Raw genomic sequence first — 17750 nt, forward strand, 5'->3', positions numbered from 1 at the left:
GGCACGAAAGCTACCTTAATGTGACCTCATTGAAATATTGTTGTGTCTACCACTGTTTTTTGACGTCTTTTTGTTTTTTTTTGTTTTTTGTCCTTTTGGGAATTGAGTTCAAACACTATCTTGTTGGAAATCAGCACACACCCGTCCGGCAGTATCCACCTCATCCGCCATGGCCAGCGGCCTGTGCAAGCATAGGGATGCCGTCGGATGAGCACCCTCAAAAACCCTACTCGTACCAAGTTTTCCTCGCGAGTTGCGGAGCCTTTTATTAATTGAGTGAAATTAATGTTGAAACTATTTAAACGAGGTGTCAAAGTAAGGACAACATATATATTGCACGATGCGAGTGAAACCCTAGAGATGAGAGAGACTTGCGTGGGGCAGCCGCACCACGTGGATATAGGACAGACCAATCAACCCCAGCAGAGGGGGGTTTTTGGGTATTGTACTTTTAAAAAGCAGGGGCAGTTTCGGAACAAGAAAAAAAAAAATTCTAATGTCTGATTGGCTTGTCCTAAATCCACGTAGTGGGGAAGCCTCTACCTAAGAATTTTTCGATGAAGTGACCTAATGTACGTTGAAACTATCTGAATATGACGTACGGGTTTTGGGCAGTTGTGAATTCCACAGGCGGTAGATGGATGTAGGGTCCAAGAAAACAAACCTGGGGCGGGCAAGCATTGGATTAGAGACTTGGTACAATTAAAGTGCTAACTCGTTTCATCCCAATAATGCAATCAACCTTTTATTTCTGGTGAGTTTATGTACATTGTCTCCTGCCCACTGATTTATTTTTGCCAAAGCAGGTTTTCAGGGGAGTACTCGAAATGATTCGAATATCACTGACCGTAGGTTGAAGTTTGGTGCCTGCAATGATGTAAGGTCACAAATGAAATAGACAAATAGTTATTGCAAATTTGTACGTACATGAAGACATGTAGATAGTGAGATATAGGTAAGAGTTCCTTAAGGTCAAACATGAAAGGCGCAGTTATTTTCATTAGAGACTTGCAGACGAATGATCAAATCCGTTCATGTTTCAAGCCATTATTCATGGCTCATACTTGCTAAGAGAAAATAAAAGAAGTCAAAATGGAGATCGTTTAGCTATTTGATCATTGTCAGCATTTCAGTCTTATTCGATGGAATGCATTTGTGTCAAGTTGTAATTTTTCTTTTCTTAAAAAAAAAAAAAAATTGAAAAGAAAAAAGAAAGTGAAACAAACTTGAAGCCCTCGATCAGAGGGTTAGGTGAGGCCAATGAGGCAATTGGATCCAACACTTTCTTTTCTCTTAGGGCGATAACATTTTTTTTTTTTTTGACTTTGTCAAGGGAATCCAAAGACTTCCTAGGCCCAAAATAAATTCATTCGGCGCACGTAAAATGCTCCAACTGTGCATTTTTTTTACTTGCTATAACTGTATAACATTGGGCAGGTTCTCGTCGGGTCTTTGAATCTGTAGCCTACATACATGGTGAATAAAAATAAAAGTAGAAGGATATGATGGCTGGGAAATTGAACAGCTAGCTATAGTCTGAACTTTAATCTAGTAAATGCAATTTATATATCAAAACGGAAGAGTTCAAAAATCCAAAATTGCTTGTTCAAGGTAAATCTTTTGATAATTTGGTCTTCATGCTGAAACTCTAATGCTGGAAATTTACTAAGGTTCATGGGGAAAATTCTCCAATTAAGCAGCCTGAATGACCAAACCCTTTCCTGACTTGTTCCGAGTTTTCTTTATCCTGGTAGGCAGAAGGTTGTAGTCCTTGTCCGACTACAGATCATTCCATTCAGTTGTTCAAGCAATCATGTTGTTTGACGTTTGAGAAGTATTTATTTGAGAGTATGGTGCGGCACACAAGCGAACCGAACCAAAGAGAGGGCGAGGACTTGGTTCAAATCGAAATAAAGGACTACACTAAAATCGTACTAAACTTATCGATTGATTGGCACAATCACTATACGATGAACCATTGCTCTCAGATAATGGATCCCCATTCATAATCTCTCTCGTAGCGAGCTATTATCCAACAAGAGTGAGTATACATGGATAATGGTCGAGTTGTTTTTTTTCCGGCGAGTTTGACAAGGAGCCAGTACCCGATGATGTAAGACGATCAAGTATTAAAGAAGTATTCCGGTGGCCGATGAAGATCTAGTAGCCTCATCCTAGCCTCTAGCTCATTTTCTGTTATTCACTTATTCATGTGGAGATATTGGAAGTGAATGATCACCATTTTGGTTCTGCTGCCGCTGCCTTTCTAGAATCTAGACGATGTGATATCGTCGATGGAAGGTTTGGAGAAAGTGAGAGTTGATAGCTGCTTGAGGGACGTCCTCTTGGTTATATGCATGAAGGACCTAATTGATGGAGGAGGAGGCTAGAAACAAGTCAAACAACCCACAAGGAGGAGCAAGAGGCTGCTTAATTGGACTGGAAAGCTGCTGCACCATCGCCAAGAAGCCACTGCGAGGAAGAGAAGCGCCCCCGCCTTCGAGGGTTGTCACTCGCTTGCCTGCTCACACCATTTCCATGAAGATTGCATTGTCAAGTGGCACAATGTCTGTCCACTGTGCCCATACCAAGTGCGTGGTCAGCCATCAAAACCCTAAGCCTGGCTTAAGCTAAAACCTTTTTTTGAACAAGATGCCATGTCTCTCATTTGTCCAGATTTGTATCCTGATTAATTGTTCTTGCACATAATATATATATATTTTTACGTCAGTGCGCGCGCGCTTAATAGTGCAAATTTGTCAGTCTTATAGAAGATTCTCAGAAGCTCTAATCACTATAATGAGAAACTCTTAATTCACGAGTCATCCTTCCTGCTCACACCATAATGAGGAACTTCACTTTGAGTCCATTTCTTTTAAGCAAACTACGTCTATAAAGAACCTAATGGAGTAGCGGATGCCATGGGAAACATAGGGCACGAGATCACAGAAGATAGGATTTGGTTTAGTATTGTGCGGCTTCTGCCTACCACAGCAAATAATGCTTTCTGCTTTGACAAACTTGATGTGGATTACAGCAGGGGTTCTCCATGTAATTTCCTTTGTTTCTCCAGCCAAAACAAAAATATGTAATACTGAGATAAGAAAGCTAGGAAGAGAACAAACTTTTCAATTAGCCAATTAAGAACAAAACATTTATATGAATTGTGTTCTATTTTGCTTCAAATAATCTGTAGACACTAATTATTCAACATCCCTGTATCCTTTTCCCTGTCAAACCAGGAGAAATAGCTAGGGAAATAAATGCGCTCTATTCTCAATCATTCATCAGTAATACAAAGTTACAAATTACAGTACACAATTCATCTTTAAGGATCAGAACTCTTTAGTCCCCAGCTATCCTTCCATGGTGTATGTCCTATTTCACTCGCAACCAAATGATAGCATGGTTAGTCATCACTGGATGTGCTGTTTCCGCTGTTTTCAACCCAGTACTGTTTAACAACAACCAGTATCTTCTCAGGTACAAGAGGTCCATCCTCATGGTCCATCATTTTGGTATCCCATCTCATACCCCCAGCAATCTTCTTCACCTTGTTCAGGACATCGACCTCATCCCTTAAGATGACTGTCCCTTCAGGCCGCAAGATGCGATCCATCTCCAACAGGATGTCTTCCGCTTCACACCTGCTTGATAGATTACATATAATCATGTATCAATTAGGACATTGGGATATGCCTCATATAACAACGTTTTAGCTTTAAAGCAAACTCTATCTAATCAAAATTATTTATTCTATTAAGAATTAGACGATTTACCTTATTAAGTTTGCCAAAAAAAAACAAAAAAAACAAACAAACAAACAAACTACTTATCATAAGAAGATATTAAATCCCATGTTATAATTGCTATATCATTAGAAAATATCACGTTGCAATCACGCTGGAATAAGTGATGATACTTACTCATTCCTGTACAAGCTGAACACCCCACTGGCATGAATAAGGTCATATGTCCTTGGATATGTAGAGAAGCCTTCACACCTGAAATTGAGAATTTTGTCTTTGTATAAGTTGGAATTAGAAACTAGCAAGCAGATATGTCCTTCATTATAGGGGAATAATTGCTTGAGGTTAAACTGGCAATGCTTGCATGAATCAAGGTTCTTTTTTGGAAAAAAAAAAAAAAAATCAATTTCAATGTTGTTGATGGAAAAGCCAAATTAACATTAGCATCAATATTATGGGTCATCAAATACCCAAGGTTAATAGGTCCTGATGGAGACTATGCATACATTGTTTTTTTTTTTTTTTGAGTTGAGAGACTATGCACTTATAAGTTGGAACAAAAATATGACAGAAAGGGAGCAGGGATTAACATTACCAGTCATGGTATATGCCGATTAGACCTCTCTCATAAACAACACCTAAAGTGTTCTTTGCTATTGAGGGTACAACATTCATAACCCAAGACTTCCGTGATTCAAGGGCTGCTGCAAATCCTCCCAGGCCAGCATTCATATCCATCACATTCCTATATCTTGTAGTGCCAATTAATTTGTTGATTCTTTTGTACGAATTTACTTGCTTTTTCCAAAGTTTATTGTCTTCTTGATAAGATTCAGTTGTCACCCCTGCAACTAATCCATTAGCTATTCGAGGAGGGACTGCATAAAGCCTTGCAGGAAACTTCACCTGCCCCACAGGTACTTCATTTGCACTGGGAGGGGTTATGCATGTGTCCATTTTCTTGTACCTGAAAAAAGACGACACCAAGCTAAGAATTAGGAAGGCAGTGTGAGAACTTTAGATTAAGAGATTTAAGAAGGGAAAAAATAAAAATAAAAAACAGCAAACGAAGTTTATCTTTAATAACTGAAGTAGATTTTTTCAAATATGCTTGAAATGAATTGAATAGGACACAGAAAAAGTGTAAAGTACACCCCTAGTAGAAAAAATTACAATAAAGAAGCAATGCCAATGAAGAGGATTGAAAATTGCAAATGATGCATTGTATGATTGTACCAGCAGACTTAAAGTTCAGGAACAACCAGACTTATCCATGAAAACAACCTGATTAAAAAGTTACAAGAACACAAACAAGGCTCATTCAATGGATTATGATAATAGAGAAGTAATCAAGAGAAACCACAACAAAGAAGGCCCCTTCAATGGATATTAGAGGTAATTAAGAGACACCACAGTGCATGGTGACTTACCAGATATCATCAGCATCCTTTGTTCGGCATATATTGACAGACTCTCTTTTGCAGGATTTCGTATTAGCTTTCTTCTTCCAGATGGCAATATCTCCTTTCTCGTACTTTTTCTCCCAACACAGACTTTCAGCTAGTTCTTCAATCTTCCTTTGCTCTGCCTGGACATCCTCCTTAGACCTCTTCCACGTTTTGTAGTAAGTCTTCCAATTAATTGGAGGTCCAGACAAGATCCAATATCCCCCAGGTCTAAGGACCCGATCAACTTCTTTTAGGTACATCCCATCTGAACACAAACATTGATGTATAAATAATAAACTTCCACCACTTTCAGAGACATTTGTTAGAGAAACAATTTGCAGACGCAAATCCAATCATACATATAAATACATGAATCAATGTTATCTCATAGACTGGTATACCTATACTAAGAATAAACTAAGAAACGCAGGAAAAGATAGTTAAAATCCCAACTACAATCAAAAGCCCACTAAGTCAACAGGGAATGATTGATTGAGGAATTCAATCAACCAAAAGAAATCTTTTCTTTTTATTGGTATTTAACCAAAAATAAACTTGGAAAAATGGAAATTTTAAAGGGTTTCCTAACTAGACCAACAGTCATCTGTGTAAGATGCCACCAAATAATCAGCGTCAAAACTTAACAACATTTAATTTAAAACCTTGGGAAAAACATTAAGTTACGTTGCAAAATACACTTTGAAATGAAACTTTGCATATCAGTTAACGTTGATACAAATAGAATGCAAGTGTACATGTGTACCAAGCAACTCCAAAGTTATCTCAGTGGTTAATTTTGAGAGCTCAGACAAGTTCACAACAATTCATGTGACCGTATCATTTTGAGTATGGAAATAGATATGCATACGCTTTTCTATTTCCAAGGGTCTTAAAGTCTTACATAATAGAGAAATTAAAGAATCAAGATGTGTGAGCCAATCTTATTGTTGGTTGCTCCAATATCTTACCATTTGCAGCCCATGGAATCAGACATCGAGAGCACTGAGACATATCAAAGGCCCTAGATGGGTATGGAAGACGTATTGATCCAAGAACACCAATAACTGCAGGCACACCTCGCTCCAATGCAAACTGAACTTGTGCTTCATGATTGTCCTTTGGTGCAAATGACATAGCTAATACATTTCTCTTCAGCAAGTATGCACCCCAGCTTGCAACCTGTGTCACAGTCGGTCTCATTAGGACAACCATGACTAAACAAAAGAACTTACTGTGTGTGAACAACTAGATAGAGAGCTCAGATACAAAATCTAGTTACATATGCATTATATCCACTGAGACATCAAACCACCTCACAAAATGAAAGTGCATTTGTGTTTGTAGATATGTGTAAGCAATATTACATCTACCTAACTATTGTGTTTTTGAAAGGAGCAGGATCTTAAATAATATATGGAGGAGACTGAAGACAACATCCTTGGATGACTGAAGGAAGTTGAGGAAAAACTAAATATAGATGACCAAATGCCCAAATGAAGGAATGAAACATGCACATGCAAAAAATAATAGAACCTATTTAGTTTAGAAAACCAACATACCCCACAGCCAGTATCCAATGCTGTTCTCACAGAGCCATCTGCAATTGGAATAACTGATGCAAGTTCCTCAATATATGCATCAGCACCGTGAGGGAACATTGTTCCTCCACCTGGGAATTTAAAAACATTACCCTGAAACTCTACCCAGTTCTGAACAGCTTTCTCAACTGCCAGGTGTTTATAAGGGACATTAGCATAGTGAGCATAGTCGCGGCTTTTAGGCCAGGGAAACGGAGTAATATACCCTTTGGGTGCTGGAATAAGACAGTGCAATTTTTCCTCTTCTGGGGGGCAATGTCTTTCCCTGTATACCATATTTTCCCTTGGGAACTTCATTGCTCGGTCTTGCTCTTGGCAAGGAGTATAATCCCTGTACTGAGGATCACAAGGCTTGAACTCCTTGGCTTTTGGTTCAGAGCGTTCGATTATCTCCACGTCATTGTGATGAGTTTCAAAGTTCAAATTAGTACTAAAGACATTGCACTCTGTCTGCTTGGGTACTTCGAATGCTATCTTATCTGCTTTGCCCAAACCACTCTTTTGCCATGCTCCAAGAAGGTAGAAGAAACAGCACAGAGCAATCACAACAAATATAGACAATGTGCGTCTTGTTCTGTTTCCTGGAGGATTCTGCTTAGACCCCATAATATTGTTGAGAAAATTCCCTCAAACCTACACCAATAACAAGTAACTTAGAGGGATTATTTGAAGTATATCAGGTCTAATATAGTAGTTATTTAGCTACCCAAGAGTCTGATATAAATATTATAAAAAAAAAAAAAGACAAATTGTCAGCCACTTCAGTAATGGTTACGAAGTATGGTATCCAGTCAAGTTGCAGTCTTTATCCTCAGATTTTTAATCCTAAATATCTTCTTTTTTTTTTATCAAATAAACAACTCAAATGCTACAACTAGTATTTCGTGAGTCGAACTCACAACATCCCACTTATAAAGGGGAGACTATGCCACTAGACCAAAGGGTACTGGGCAATCCTAAATATCTTCGCATAAAAACTAGTCTCTATGAAAATCTCAATGGTTGTCAAATATTCACAAGCAATTCTATCGGACAAAAAAAGAATTGAGGAGTTGGAATGAACAGTCAAAACCATTGTAGAAAATGAAAGCTTCAGAATAACACATGAGCAGCAAAATATAGGTTTCCAGAACATTTTTTTATAAATATACACTGGGTCCCTTTCATCTTCCTGACAACAATCACATAAGCTTCCTTCTCTCTAAACCTTGGCATACAAAAGAAAGTCAAAGTTTAGACCTGAAAAACGATGGAGAAGCATAACTAAAGGAACCAATAAAGCAGATAGCCTCCAGAGTGCTAAGCTTATAGAGCAAGACTTCCACATGCACTTATAGCTCAGGACTTGAAAGCAGTAACTAGATTCACTTACAGAGAAGTTTGAACTCATAACATGATTGGATGAAGTGATGTAAGTAATAGATGAAATCCAAATCAGTAATCTAGCTTGTAGATTTGCTGGCCAGTTGGCTGATTGGATCAAATCAAGGATTAATCTTTACTTGGAAAATTTGGCATTTTTTCTTCAAATCAGCAATTCCAATGGGATTATTATTTTCTTTTTCAATTTGGGACCAACAATTACAACCTCAAGGCCAAAAATAGAAAGATCAATGATCACCCATTGCCTTAAATCTTGGATCATTAATGTCAAGTCCTGTCTCACCTAAAAAGGAGAACTCTTGATACGAACCAAGATGTACACACTAGGAAATCCATGCCTAAATTGAAAACCTTTGAGCCCAGAAATACAAGAACAAATAAAACAAAGATCACTCTTTCCCACAAAACCCAAAAAGAAAAGCAATGCAAGCACAGATCTTGAGACACAGAATCCGATGGGAAAACAGAACACAGTATTTAAAGACAACATGGAAAGAACATAACATATAGATGCATCAAGTTTTCAAACCTGAGATGGGTTAGAGAGCTCTTTGATGGGTTTGAGAGAGATGAGAGCTCAAGTGGGTCTAATGGTATTTGAAGCTCCCTACTATTTCAATCTACATCCCCCACAAGGCTAGTAGTGGCTAGTGAGAGTCAGAGAGAGAGAGTAAATGAGGGGAGTGTGAGACAGGTAGTGTTTTGAATAGGAGAGAATTTTGGGTTATACACGTAGAGATATAGGGAGAAGAAATCTGAATTTCAACTGTGGTCTGTGGGTGGACAGTGGACTTGCTTGGTTGAAAAAATCCGCCGACAGAGCAGTGATGCACCACACACCGGAGCATGCAATGACCTGTTGCCTTCCAGTTAGTTAATAATTAATAAAGGACAGATCTAAAAGGGAGAAAAATAATAATATGAAGAAGAACAAAGGTGAGCGAGAAAGGTATCAATGAATTCCTTACCGCGTTCAGATTGACGTATAATTTGAACAAGAATCTCCAATTCAATATCTTGTTAAGGTGTCAAACTCATGGAGTTATGGTCAATCTTAATTGGCTGATTTGGATAAAAAAAAAAAAAAAAGTGTCTTATCCTCTTCAAAAGAATTAGATTAAAATTAAATTAAATGAAGAGTTCGATTTTCTTTTCAATGTAACAAAAAAAAAAAACCTCCTTTGATTTACTAATTGTGATAGTTGAATTATTATGTTTTTGGACTTCGTTTTCTTTTTTTAAGAGAAATGTCAATAAAAAATAATATTATGTGAATCACGTTTTTGAATATCACTTACATTCTGTCTTATGTGATAGTTGATATAGCACATCCACATCATTTAAAAAACTCTCTCATAGATTGGAATTTGTGGCACATCAGGTGTCACATAAGGTGAAATATATATAAGTGTTACTCGAAAAGATAATTCATCTAGTATTACTTGTCAATCTAACGATAAAACATTACACATTACGACACATTTGATTGAAGATACGAAAAGAAAAATGTACCCAATCTACAACGTATAAATTGAGGGAAAAATTCACCAACGGTGTCTGGACACTTAGGGGACTTTCAGAATGATACCTGAACTTACAAAGTTATCAATATGATACCTGGACTCATTTTTTCGTATCAACATCGTACCTATGACCAATTTTTGTAACGGCTCCGTGACGGAAATTGGCCGTAGGTATCACATTGATACGAAAAAATGGGTCCAGGTATCACATTGATAACTTTGTAAGTTCAGGTATCATTCTGAAAGTCCCTAAGTGTCCAGACACCGTTGGTGAATTTTTCCCAATTTTGCACGTGCGATGCACGTGAGTCACTTAATGAAGACAAAATGACTGATTTACCCTCAAATTCTTTCTTTCTTTTCTTTTCTTTTTTTCTTTATTCTTCTTTCTTTCTTTCTTTCTTCTTCTTCTTTTCTGGTTTCTTCTTCCCCTGATTTGAATCATCAAGATTCAAATCATCTTGCTCGTCCGATTCCCACCACCGATCGCCGATCAAACACCGCCGCTGCGTCTGAATCCACCTTCATGCACCACAGATGTTTCTGGTTCCCCCAACTTCAAATCCTATAGCAAATTGAAATTGTGCATTGAGGCTTCACCGCTCACTCCGAGTTCATCCCCGCCGCCGCCGCCAATGACTTGACCACCACCACTCTCGTTCTCTCCTCCGACCCCCTTTTATACACCATTGATCAGAAACTCAGACCCCGCCAGCCCTCCACTCTCAAATCACAGCTCCAATCCCACCCCTCCATCCTCTCATTCGTTCCCGACATGCAACACCACCTCCACACCATCCTCACCTGCAACTTCATCGGTTTAGCCGACAACTTCGACCTCTAGCCCAACTTCGATCAGAGGCAATTTTAGGCAGACAAAGATTAACAACTTCGGCCTCCACACCATCCTCACCTGCAGAAAATTCGAGCTGTTCTTATTCACCAGCTTCACCACTCCGCTGCTACCCACCATTGTGCCTCGCCGATTAGTAGACAAAGAACTCGGAGCCTCCACCATTGAGAAATTGAGGCTCACGTTCTGCTTGTCCTGCGCGGCGGATATCGGCATCGTCGGAGAAAATGTTGTATGAACATAAATTTAGTTTGGGTTCCACGGTGGCAGCTAGTCGAGCTCGTTGATTGCGGCCTTGGCTTTCTTGATTAGCCAATCGACGACCTTGCTAGGCTGGTCGTATCCAAGCCGGTCCTGCATGTCGTAGAATTGAATGGCGGTGTGGGCGACGAGCCTGATGCTGCGGTCCCTGGGGCCTTTGGTGGTGCAAACCTTGCTTTGGCGGTCCTTTCGGCCGGTGGTCCTTAGAATGTGGCCTTTTGCCTCCACGATTTCGCTAGCGGTGGAGGAAGAAGCAGTCCTTATCCCCAAACCCAATCGAGAAGCAGCGGAGGACGTTGTTGTTGTGCGGTGGTGGAGGTTGTTGTGATCAAGTCATTGGCGACGGCAGCGAGGATGAACTCGGAGTGAGCGGTGAAGCCTCAATGCACAATTTCAATTTTCTATAGGATTTGAAGTTGGGGGAACCAGAAACATCTGTGGTGCATGAAGGTGGATTCAGACGCAGCGGCGGTGGTTGATCGGCGATCGGTGGTGGGAATCGGACGAGCAAGATGATTTGAATCTTGATGATTCAAATCAGGGGAAGAAGAAACCAGAAAAGAAGAAGAAGAAGAAAGAAAGAAGAATAAAGAAAAAAAGAAAAGAAAAGAAAGAAAGAATTTGAGGGTAAATCGGTCCTTTTGTCTTCATTAAGTGACTCACGTGCATCGCACGTGCAAAATTGGGAAAAATTCACCAACGGTGTCTGGACACTTAGGGACTTTCAGAATGATACCTGAACTTACAAAGTTATCAATGTGATACCTGGACTCATTTTTTCGTATCAATGTGATACCTACGGCCAATTTCCGTCACGGAGCCGTTACGGAAATTGGTCATAGGTACGACGTTGATACGAAAAAATGAGTCTAGGTATCACATTGATAACTTTGTAAGTTCAGGTATCATTATGAAAGTCCCCTAAATGTCCAGACACCGTTGGTGAATTTTTCCCAAATTAAATTGTAAGCCCAACTTTAAAAATATTGTGCCTCGAAGAAGGCATAGCAACAAGTTCTTTGTTTGGTGTTTAGACTGAATACTACTGACCAAATGTGTGTCACTCAAGCAAAAAATGTCTTAACGAGCAACTCTGGTAAGTATATCGGCAGAGGTGGAAGCATCCACCAACCTCGCGCAAGCTTTGGAACCAGTGGCGGATCCAGGATACAAAAGTCGTTTAGGCTAATTAGAAGTACACTATTGCAGAGTACTTAAAAAAATGTTAGTGCAGAGCAAAGGAAACTTGACATCAACAACATGACTTGAAAGTTGGAATCATCCTAAGCTAAGCTAGACACGTACGTTAATAGTAGTACTCTGCAAACTTGTTTTACTCTCATTTTAGCCACTAGAGGTTTATATTTCCTATAAATAGACGAGGGCAAAGTGTCATATTTGAACAAACAAACAGCGGGTATCGGAAAAGAGAAGGAGAAATCATAGACATATTGATAGGAGATGGATCTTAACGGTGCAGTTAATCCTCAGAATCAACCAGAGTAAGTAGCTCGGTGTTTTTGTCTTTGCCATTTATCTTCTTTCTCGCTAGTTTCTGCTTGTTTAGCAGAAGGTCAAGGCAGTCATCGGGGAGTCCATCGATCAAAGATGACCAGATCATCGAGCTCGTCTCCAACTGGTGCCGCACTGCCATCAAGGAGACGAGGACTCGCGGACACGAGGGCTCGAGTTAGTCGAGTAGCTGCATATAATTTTCTTTTTGGGGGGCTAGTATGGATTGAAGGGAAATATACATATACTTGAGAGTTTTTGGACCAAAATTCTGTCTAGGCTGCAGCCCAGACAGCCTTCCATGTGGTTCCGCCACTGTTTGGAACCACACCACCATAAATAATTAAATATCGCCAGTTTCCAGGACACAACCCGCCTAACTCCGAATGTGGATGAGAAACCAATATCATCTCCGTAAATGCATAAATAGTCTTTATGAATAGACGAGTTCAGTACCTAAAATCACCTGAGTCCTTTCTCAATATTTAGAAAAGTACCTTATTTAAGCTGCTAATTACAATTATGAGTAAAATTTCTCATTGGAAAGCATGAGGAGAGATCTCACTCGTACATTGTCAGATGCCGTAGATAAAACCAACCGACATGTACTTGAAAACATGAGATCTAACATTCTAACCCACCTCTGCGTAGAGTAATTGTCCACGTAATGTAATTAAGGCTTTGGTCTCATATATAAGAGGTCAGGAGTTCGAGCCCCATCAAGGGTGGGAATGGGGTGGGGTTTTTTTTTTTTAAAAAAAAAAAAAAAAAAAAAAAAAAAAATTAAGGTAGGACCAAGATATGACACCCGCCCTTCCTCTTTAATAATTTAAAGGATCCTAATTTGAAATGGATATGATATGAAATTAATGTAGCTGTTAGGGTCATGGTCATGCCATGAAATCATCCCATACAAATCCAAAGAAATAATAAATACTAGAACGTTGGCAGTTGGATCCGATGCCCTTCACTGTCACTAAACCAGTACCGACACATTTGATACTAGCTTTCAGGTCTCTTTGGACCTAGGGTTGGGCAGCGTTTGCCGGTGGCCCTCTTTCTTAGCCAGTCTCCGATGCGGAAGACCGGGGCGTCGAGCCAGTTTAGGAGATAGGCTGTGCACCGAATGGTGAAGACATAAGAGTTATAACAGGTTTGGTTTCAATTGGCAGAATATGCACACGCGAAATAACTTCATATACTGATTTTGCTATGATATGGTTTTGCTTTTGAGAAAATCTTTTACCAACTGGCTCTGGTCTACTGGTGTCTATTCTATTATTGAACATTTGAATGTCGCTAGTTCAAATCCAGCTCCGTATAAAAATAACAAACTAGGAGAAAAAAAAAAAAAAACCTATCATTTTCGCACCTTAGTTACAATGTCAATTGATTGAAAGAAAAGATGATAGTGACAAACGAAGTTGTGATAAGCATAGGTTACATGTTGCATCACATTTACAGTACATGAAAAGTACAGCAGGAAAAGTTTTTTCATTTTCAGTGTATTGAGCATACCTCAGTCATTGGTATGCTCTATCTGATTAACACTCATGGATAAACAAACGGAAAGTAAACCTGATATCTAGAATACATTCAACTATTTGGATCTGAATGATGGAAAAAGACTAGCGGGGCTTGCCACTGTATTCTTACATCAAGTGATCAAACAGTTAATCATATCTAATCAGACATCTTGATCTATATCCCGTTACAAATTTACAGTTTGTCATACATCTCCTAATGAATTACCTTACAGAGACAAAACATCACCTTGCCTGACAGAATAATAGTCACTGCCTCAACATCGTTGTATCAAAATTCAATTGCCTTTGGTCTGTATGAAAAGTGGGGTCCAAAAGACATCAATTATAGTAGATTGAGACAAACAATAATTTCGAAACAAAATGAGCATACCAAGTGCAAGCTGGGAGTGAGAATTAATTAGTTGATGGAAACAGGTAAACAATTTTAAATCATAAATAGAAACTTGTTCGAGACTTACCAGCCTTGAGTGAATGGAAATGTTGATCAGGACTCCTTTCTGTACCTTTGCTGGACTTCAATTTGCTAGCCTCACCCTTTCTACTTTTCCTCGAAGAGCTCAAAGATCCTTCAACTGCACAAAATGAGAGTCAGCAAGAGAGAGTTTTGATTGCACAGAACTGATGGTCTCAGAAGAATTCACAACTTCCTTTGTTTCAAGAAAAGCTCACAATTTCACAAATTAAGACTTTGTTTCACTAAATGTTAACAGAAAGGGAAATTCTAGGACACCCTATTCACATGAATAGACGACATCATTTCCACCTTCGTACCTTGCCATTCCCATACTACTTTTGATTCACCTTTCACCAACTTTGGATAACGATCCACACGGGAATCTTCCTGAATCAACTCTTCTACCTGCCCATAACACAGATAAAGCATACTCAACTATATTGTTACTATTATTTTCCATAGGTAATAATTAAACCAATTAACTAACTCATGCTATGCAAACTGAACTTGATTCATGTTTCAATATCATATTTCTTACTATGGACAATGATACTTCATAGCTTGATTACAACTTGTTAACGCAATTAAACACAAGTATTATTTTACATATTAATATGGACGAATGGCACAAATGAATTGCATATTTACACCAATTATATTGTAGGGCTTTACCTTGTAGAACTAGTAAGAACTGATTGTAACAAATGCACAAAATATATACATAAAGTTATCATCATTGGTCCAAGTGACCCGGCCGAACCTACCAAACAAAAACCCAGGTCAATCCAATTGGACCTCAGCCAGGCCTGGTATTTTGTCTTTTCTACCTTTGGTTTTTTGTTTTTGCGTACGTTTTTTTTTTTTTTTTTCAAAAAGCAAAATGAAAGTCGTAAACATTAAAAGCTTTATTTCTTTTAGGAGAAAATAGTAAAGACATTATCAATCAAAGGTCAAAACCTTTCAAATAAGTCTTATGCTTAAACGTCAATTGGAGTGAAATTGGGAGCAATGAGATCAACTTCTCAAGCCATGAAAGTAAGCTGATACACAAGCCCAGAACGTAGATGGAACAAACAACAATGAGGTAGTTGAATACACTCATACTACTTTTCCGGTTTGGTTTGGTAAAAGAATACTGCTTCAAATACAGATAGTTTATAAATGAAATATTATGCATTGGTACATGATCAGTTGGACAAGGAAGTAACGAATGAAGTGATAAATCATAAATCAGAGCCAAACAGAGATTAAAATACCTTTTTCCACAATACAGGGTTCTTCCTCTCTTTCAGGGAAAGAAGAGAATCACGCAATGCAGAGGCAACAACCCATGGTTCACATTTATCATTCGCTCTATTCATCAAGGCTTTCTCCTCGAGCTCTTCACAGATCTATGACGTAAAAACAAGATACTGAAATGTCAACTCCAGTATAACATTGATTTTAACACAACAATTTACAAGCATGTGTATCTGTTTATTTAGTTAAAATAGCAAAGATCTATGTTCTGCATCATTGAGCATGACTCTAGTCTAATATAGATGTAAGGTAATAATTTACATGAATGTGCATCGGTGTGTTGAGTTAATGTCACGTAGGTTACATTGTAAAATTTTCAAATTTAAGCAGTGTAAGCTTCTGATGTTTGTGGAAGTTCTAATTTTCAAATTTAAGCAGTGTAAGCTTCTGATGTTTGTGGAAGTTCTAATATTTCTCAAACATTCACACGCAAGCAAACATATAAATGTATAAGTATTATAAGTGTGCAAAAGGAGATACACCTCAGGATGTCTGACTACGTAAATATGAAAACCTTGTCTGCAGAAGTCCCTTACAATTAAAGGAAAGAGGGAAATGTATACCTGTTGGTAAAGCTCGTCAACTCTAGTCGATAGATACTGCCTTTGGTGGAATTTCCGAAGTAACAACGTCAATCCCAGAAGCTGGAGATCTCAATACGGTCAACAAGCTTCAATATGGTGATACTAAAACATAAGCATTAAAGGTTGCCTTTTAGAATGGAATACCGCTGCGCAAACTGGAAAAATAAGTAATGCATGCTCAGAGATCCATTGACGGATGCGACAGGATGATGGTTTGTAGTGTTCTGCTAGCATGTCAGGACACTTCAACTCTTTGACCCTACACACACAGAGAAAGTAAGCATAAAATAAGATAACCACAGCACATTCAGAAACTGGACAAGCTTCCCTCTTAATGGAATGACATACCCCAGAGAATTTGTCCTTCTGTCCAACATTCTATTAATCATCTCCATTGCCCTTTGTTTTGCATACATATAAATTGCATTGTCTGAGCCAACATGTTCCGCCAGCTCGTTCTTATCTAAGTCATTCCATATGTCATTCTGTTCAACCTGTCAGCGCCACACCGACAAAAAGCATTATCAATTGTATTCAACGTCAATCAAAACTATCCATACGGACATAATCTGATCAATTTTGCAAGATTTCAAAAGTAACTCACCCAAATTGTTCCAGTCCCATAGCACAAAAATTCAGCATACGCTTTACAAAGACGAATTTCTACCCTTTCCACCTGCATTATACAAATTCTCCTAAATAGCTTATTAAAAATTTTGTCCGAAATACTAAAACACTAGGAAACTTAGAAAGAGTGATATTTTCAGGACCCACAAGTTTCGTAGCCGTGTCCTGAATAACTCCATCTTCTACACATAACTTCCCATGCTTTTTATATCCTTGATCACATTCCAACTGGCCTTCATGGCATCGTCCATGACTCGGACACGGCTCACAATAATCTGTAAACAATCGGTTCGAAAGTATTATCAGTATAACCAAATGCATCACACCATTGCTCAACACTAGGATTGCAACACAATGCTGATGCAGCAGCCACAGTTCAAACTACAGCAACTAGAAAATGAATACAAACCAGAATTTTAGGGCATTGAACCAGGCCAGAGATGCATTACAGAATGGAAATTGAGCTGGAAACTGAGAAGAGAAGTAAAATTACCGGAGATGAAGTCGAGGGAGTCGTCGGGGCCATCGCAGAAGGGCTTGGAGTAGGGGTTGAAGAGAGCGGAGTAGGAGAAATTGACGGTGAAAGCGACGGAGGTAGCGATGGCGAGGACTGCTATGAGCCTGAGAAACTCGTCCTTGGTGGGGAAGAGACTCGGGGGAGGTTCGAGGAGTAATGGAATCGAAGAGTGAGGCCTGGGTTTGGGTTTGGGGCGCTTCTTTGGAGTCGAAGACATTTTGTTTCAGGCGTGTGTCTATGTTACTGTAAATAAATCGGGAAAAGAAAAAAAAAAGAGAGGCTGAAGGAGTGAAATGGATCGGGTGAACGATCCGGATGCGCTTCGCCCGTTAGAAACCGAACCGAATCCACGCTTGCGGTGCAGTTTTCAGTTAATGTTTATGATAAATCAATAA

The 17750-nt window shown here is 38.9% G+C and overlaps 2 protein-coding genes across 2 annotated transcripts; both read right to left on the reverse strand.

Annotated features, from left to right (window-relative positions):
* Positions 1–3109: 3109 nt before the first annotated feature.
* Positions 3110–9069, reverse strand: LOC133743154 (probable methyltransferase PMT14). The gene is made up of 7 exons (XM_062170976.1): positions 8708–9069; positions 6757–7428; positions 6166–6376; positions 5180–5462; positions 4345–4716; positions 3927–4004; positions 3110–3647 (listed from the first exon to the last, which is right to left on the reverse strand). The coding sequence occupies exons 2-7, from the start codon at positions 7399–7401 to the stop codon at positions 3410–3412; spliced, it is 1827 nt and encodes a 608-aa protein (XP_062026960.1). The 5' UTR covers positions 7402–7428; positions 8708–9069; the 3' UTR covers positions 3110–3409.
* Positions 9070–13736: 4667 nt separating this feature from the next.
* Positions 13737–17606, reverse strand: LOC133743916 (uncharacterized). The gene is made up of 10 exons (XM_062171992.1): positions 17332–17606; positions 16986–17113; positions 16816–16887; positions 16560–16705; positions 16356–16470; positions 16191–16271; positions 15585–15719; positions 14646–14733; positions 14333–14446; positions 13737–14164 (listed from the first exon to the last, which is right to left on the reverse strand). The coding sequence occupies exons 1-10, from the start codon at positions 17570–17572 to the stop codon at positions 14121–14123; spliced, it is 1164 nt and encodes a 387-aa protein (XP_062027976.1). The 5' UTR covers positions 17573–17606; the 3' UTR covers positions 13737–14120.
* Positions 17607–17750: the final 144 nt, after the last annotated feature.

The sequence above is a fragment of the Rosa rugosa genome, chromosome 4, assembly GCF_958449725.1.
Source record: "Rosa rugosa chromosome 4, drRosRugo1.1, whole genome shotgun sequence".
NCBI classification, from domain to species: domain Eukaryota; kingdom Viridiplantae; phylum Streptophyta; class Magnoliopsida; order Rosales; family Rosaceae; genus Rosa; species Rosa rugosa.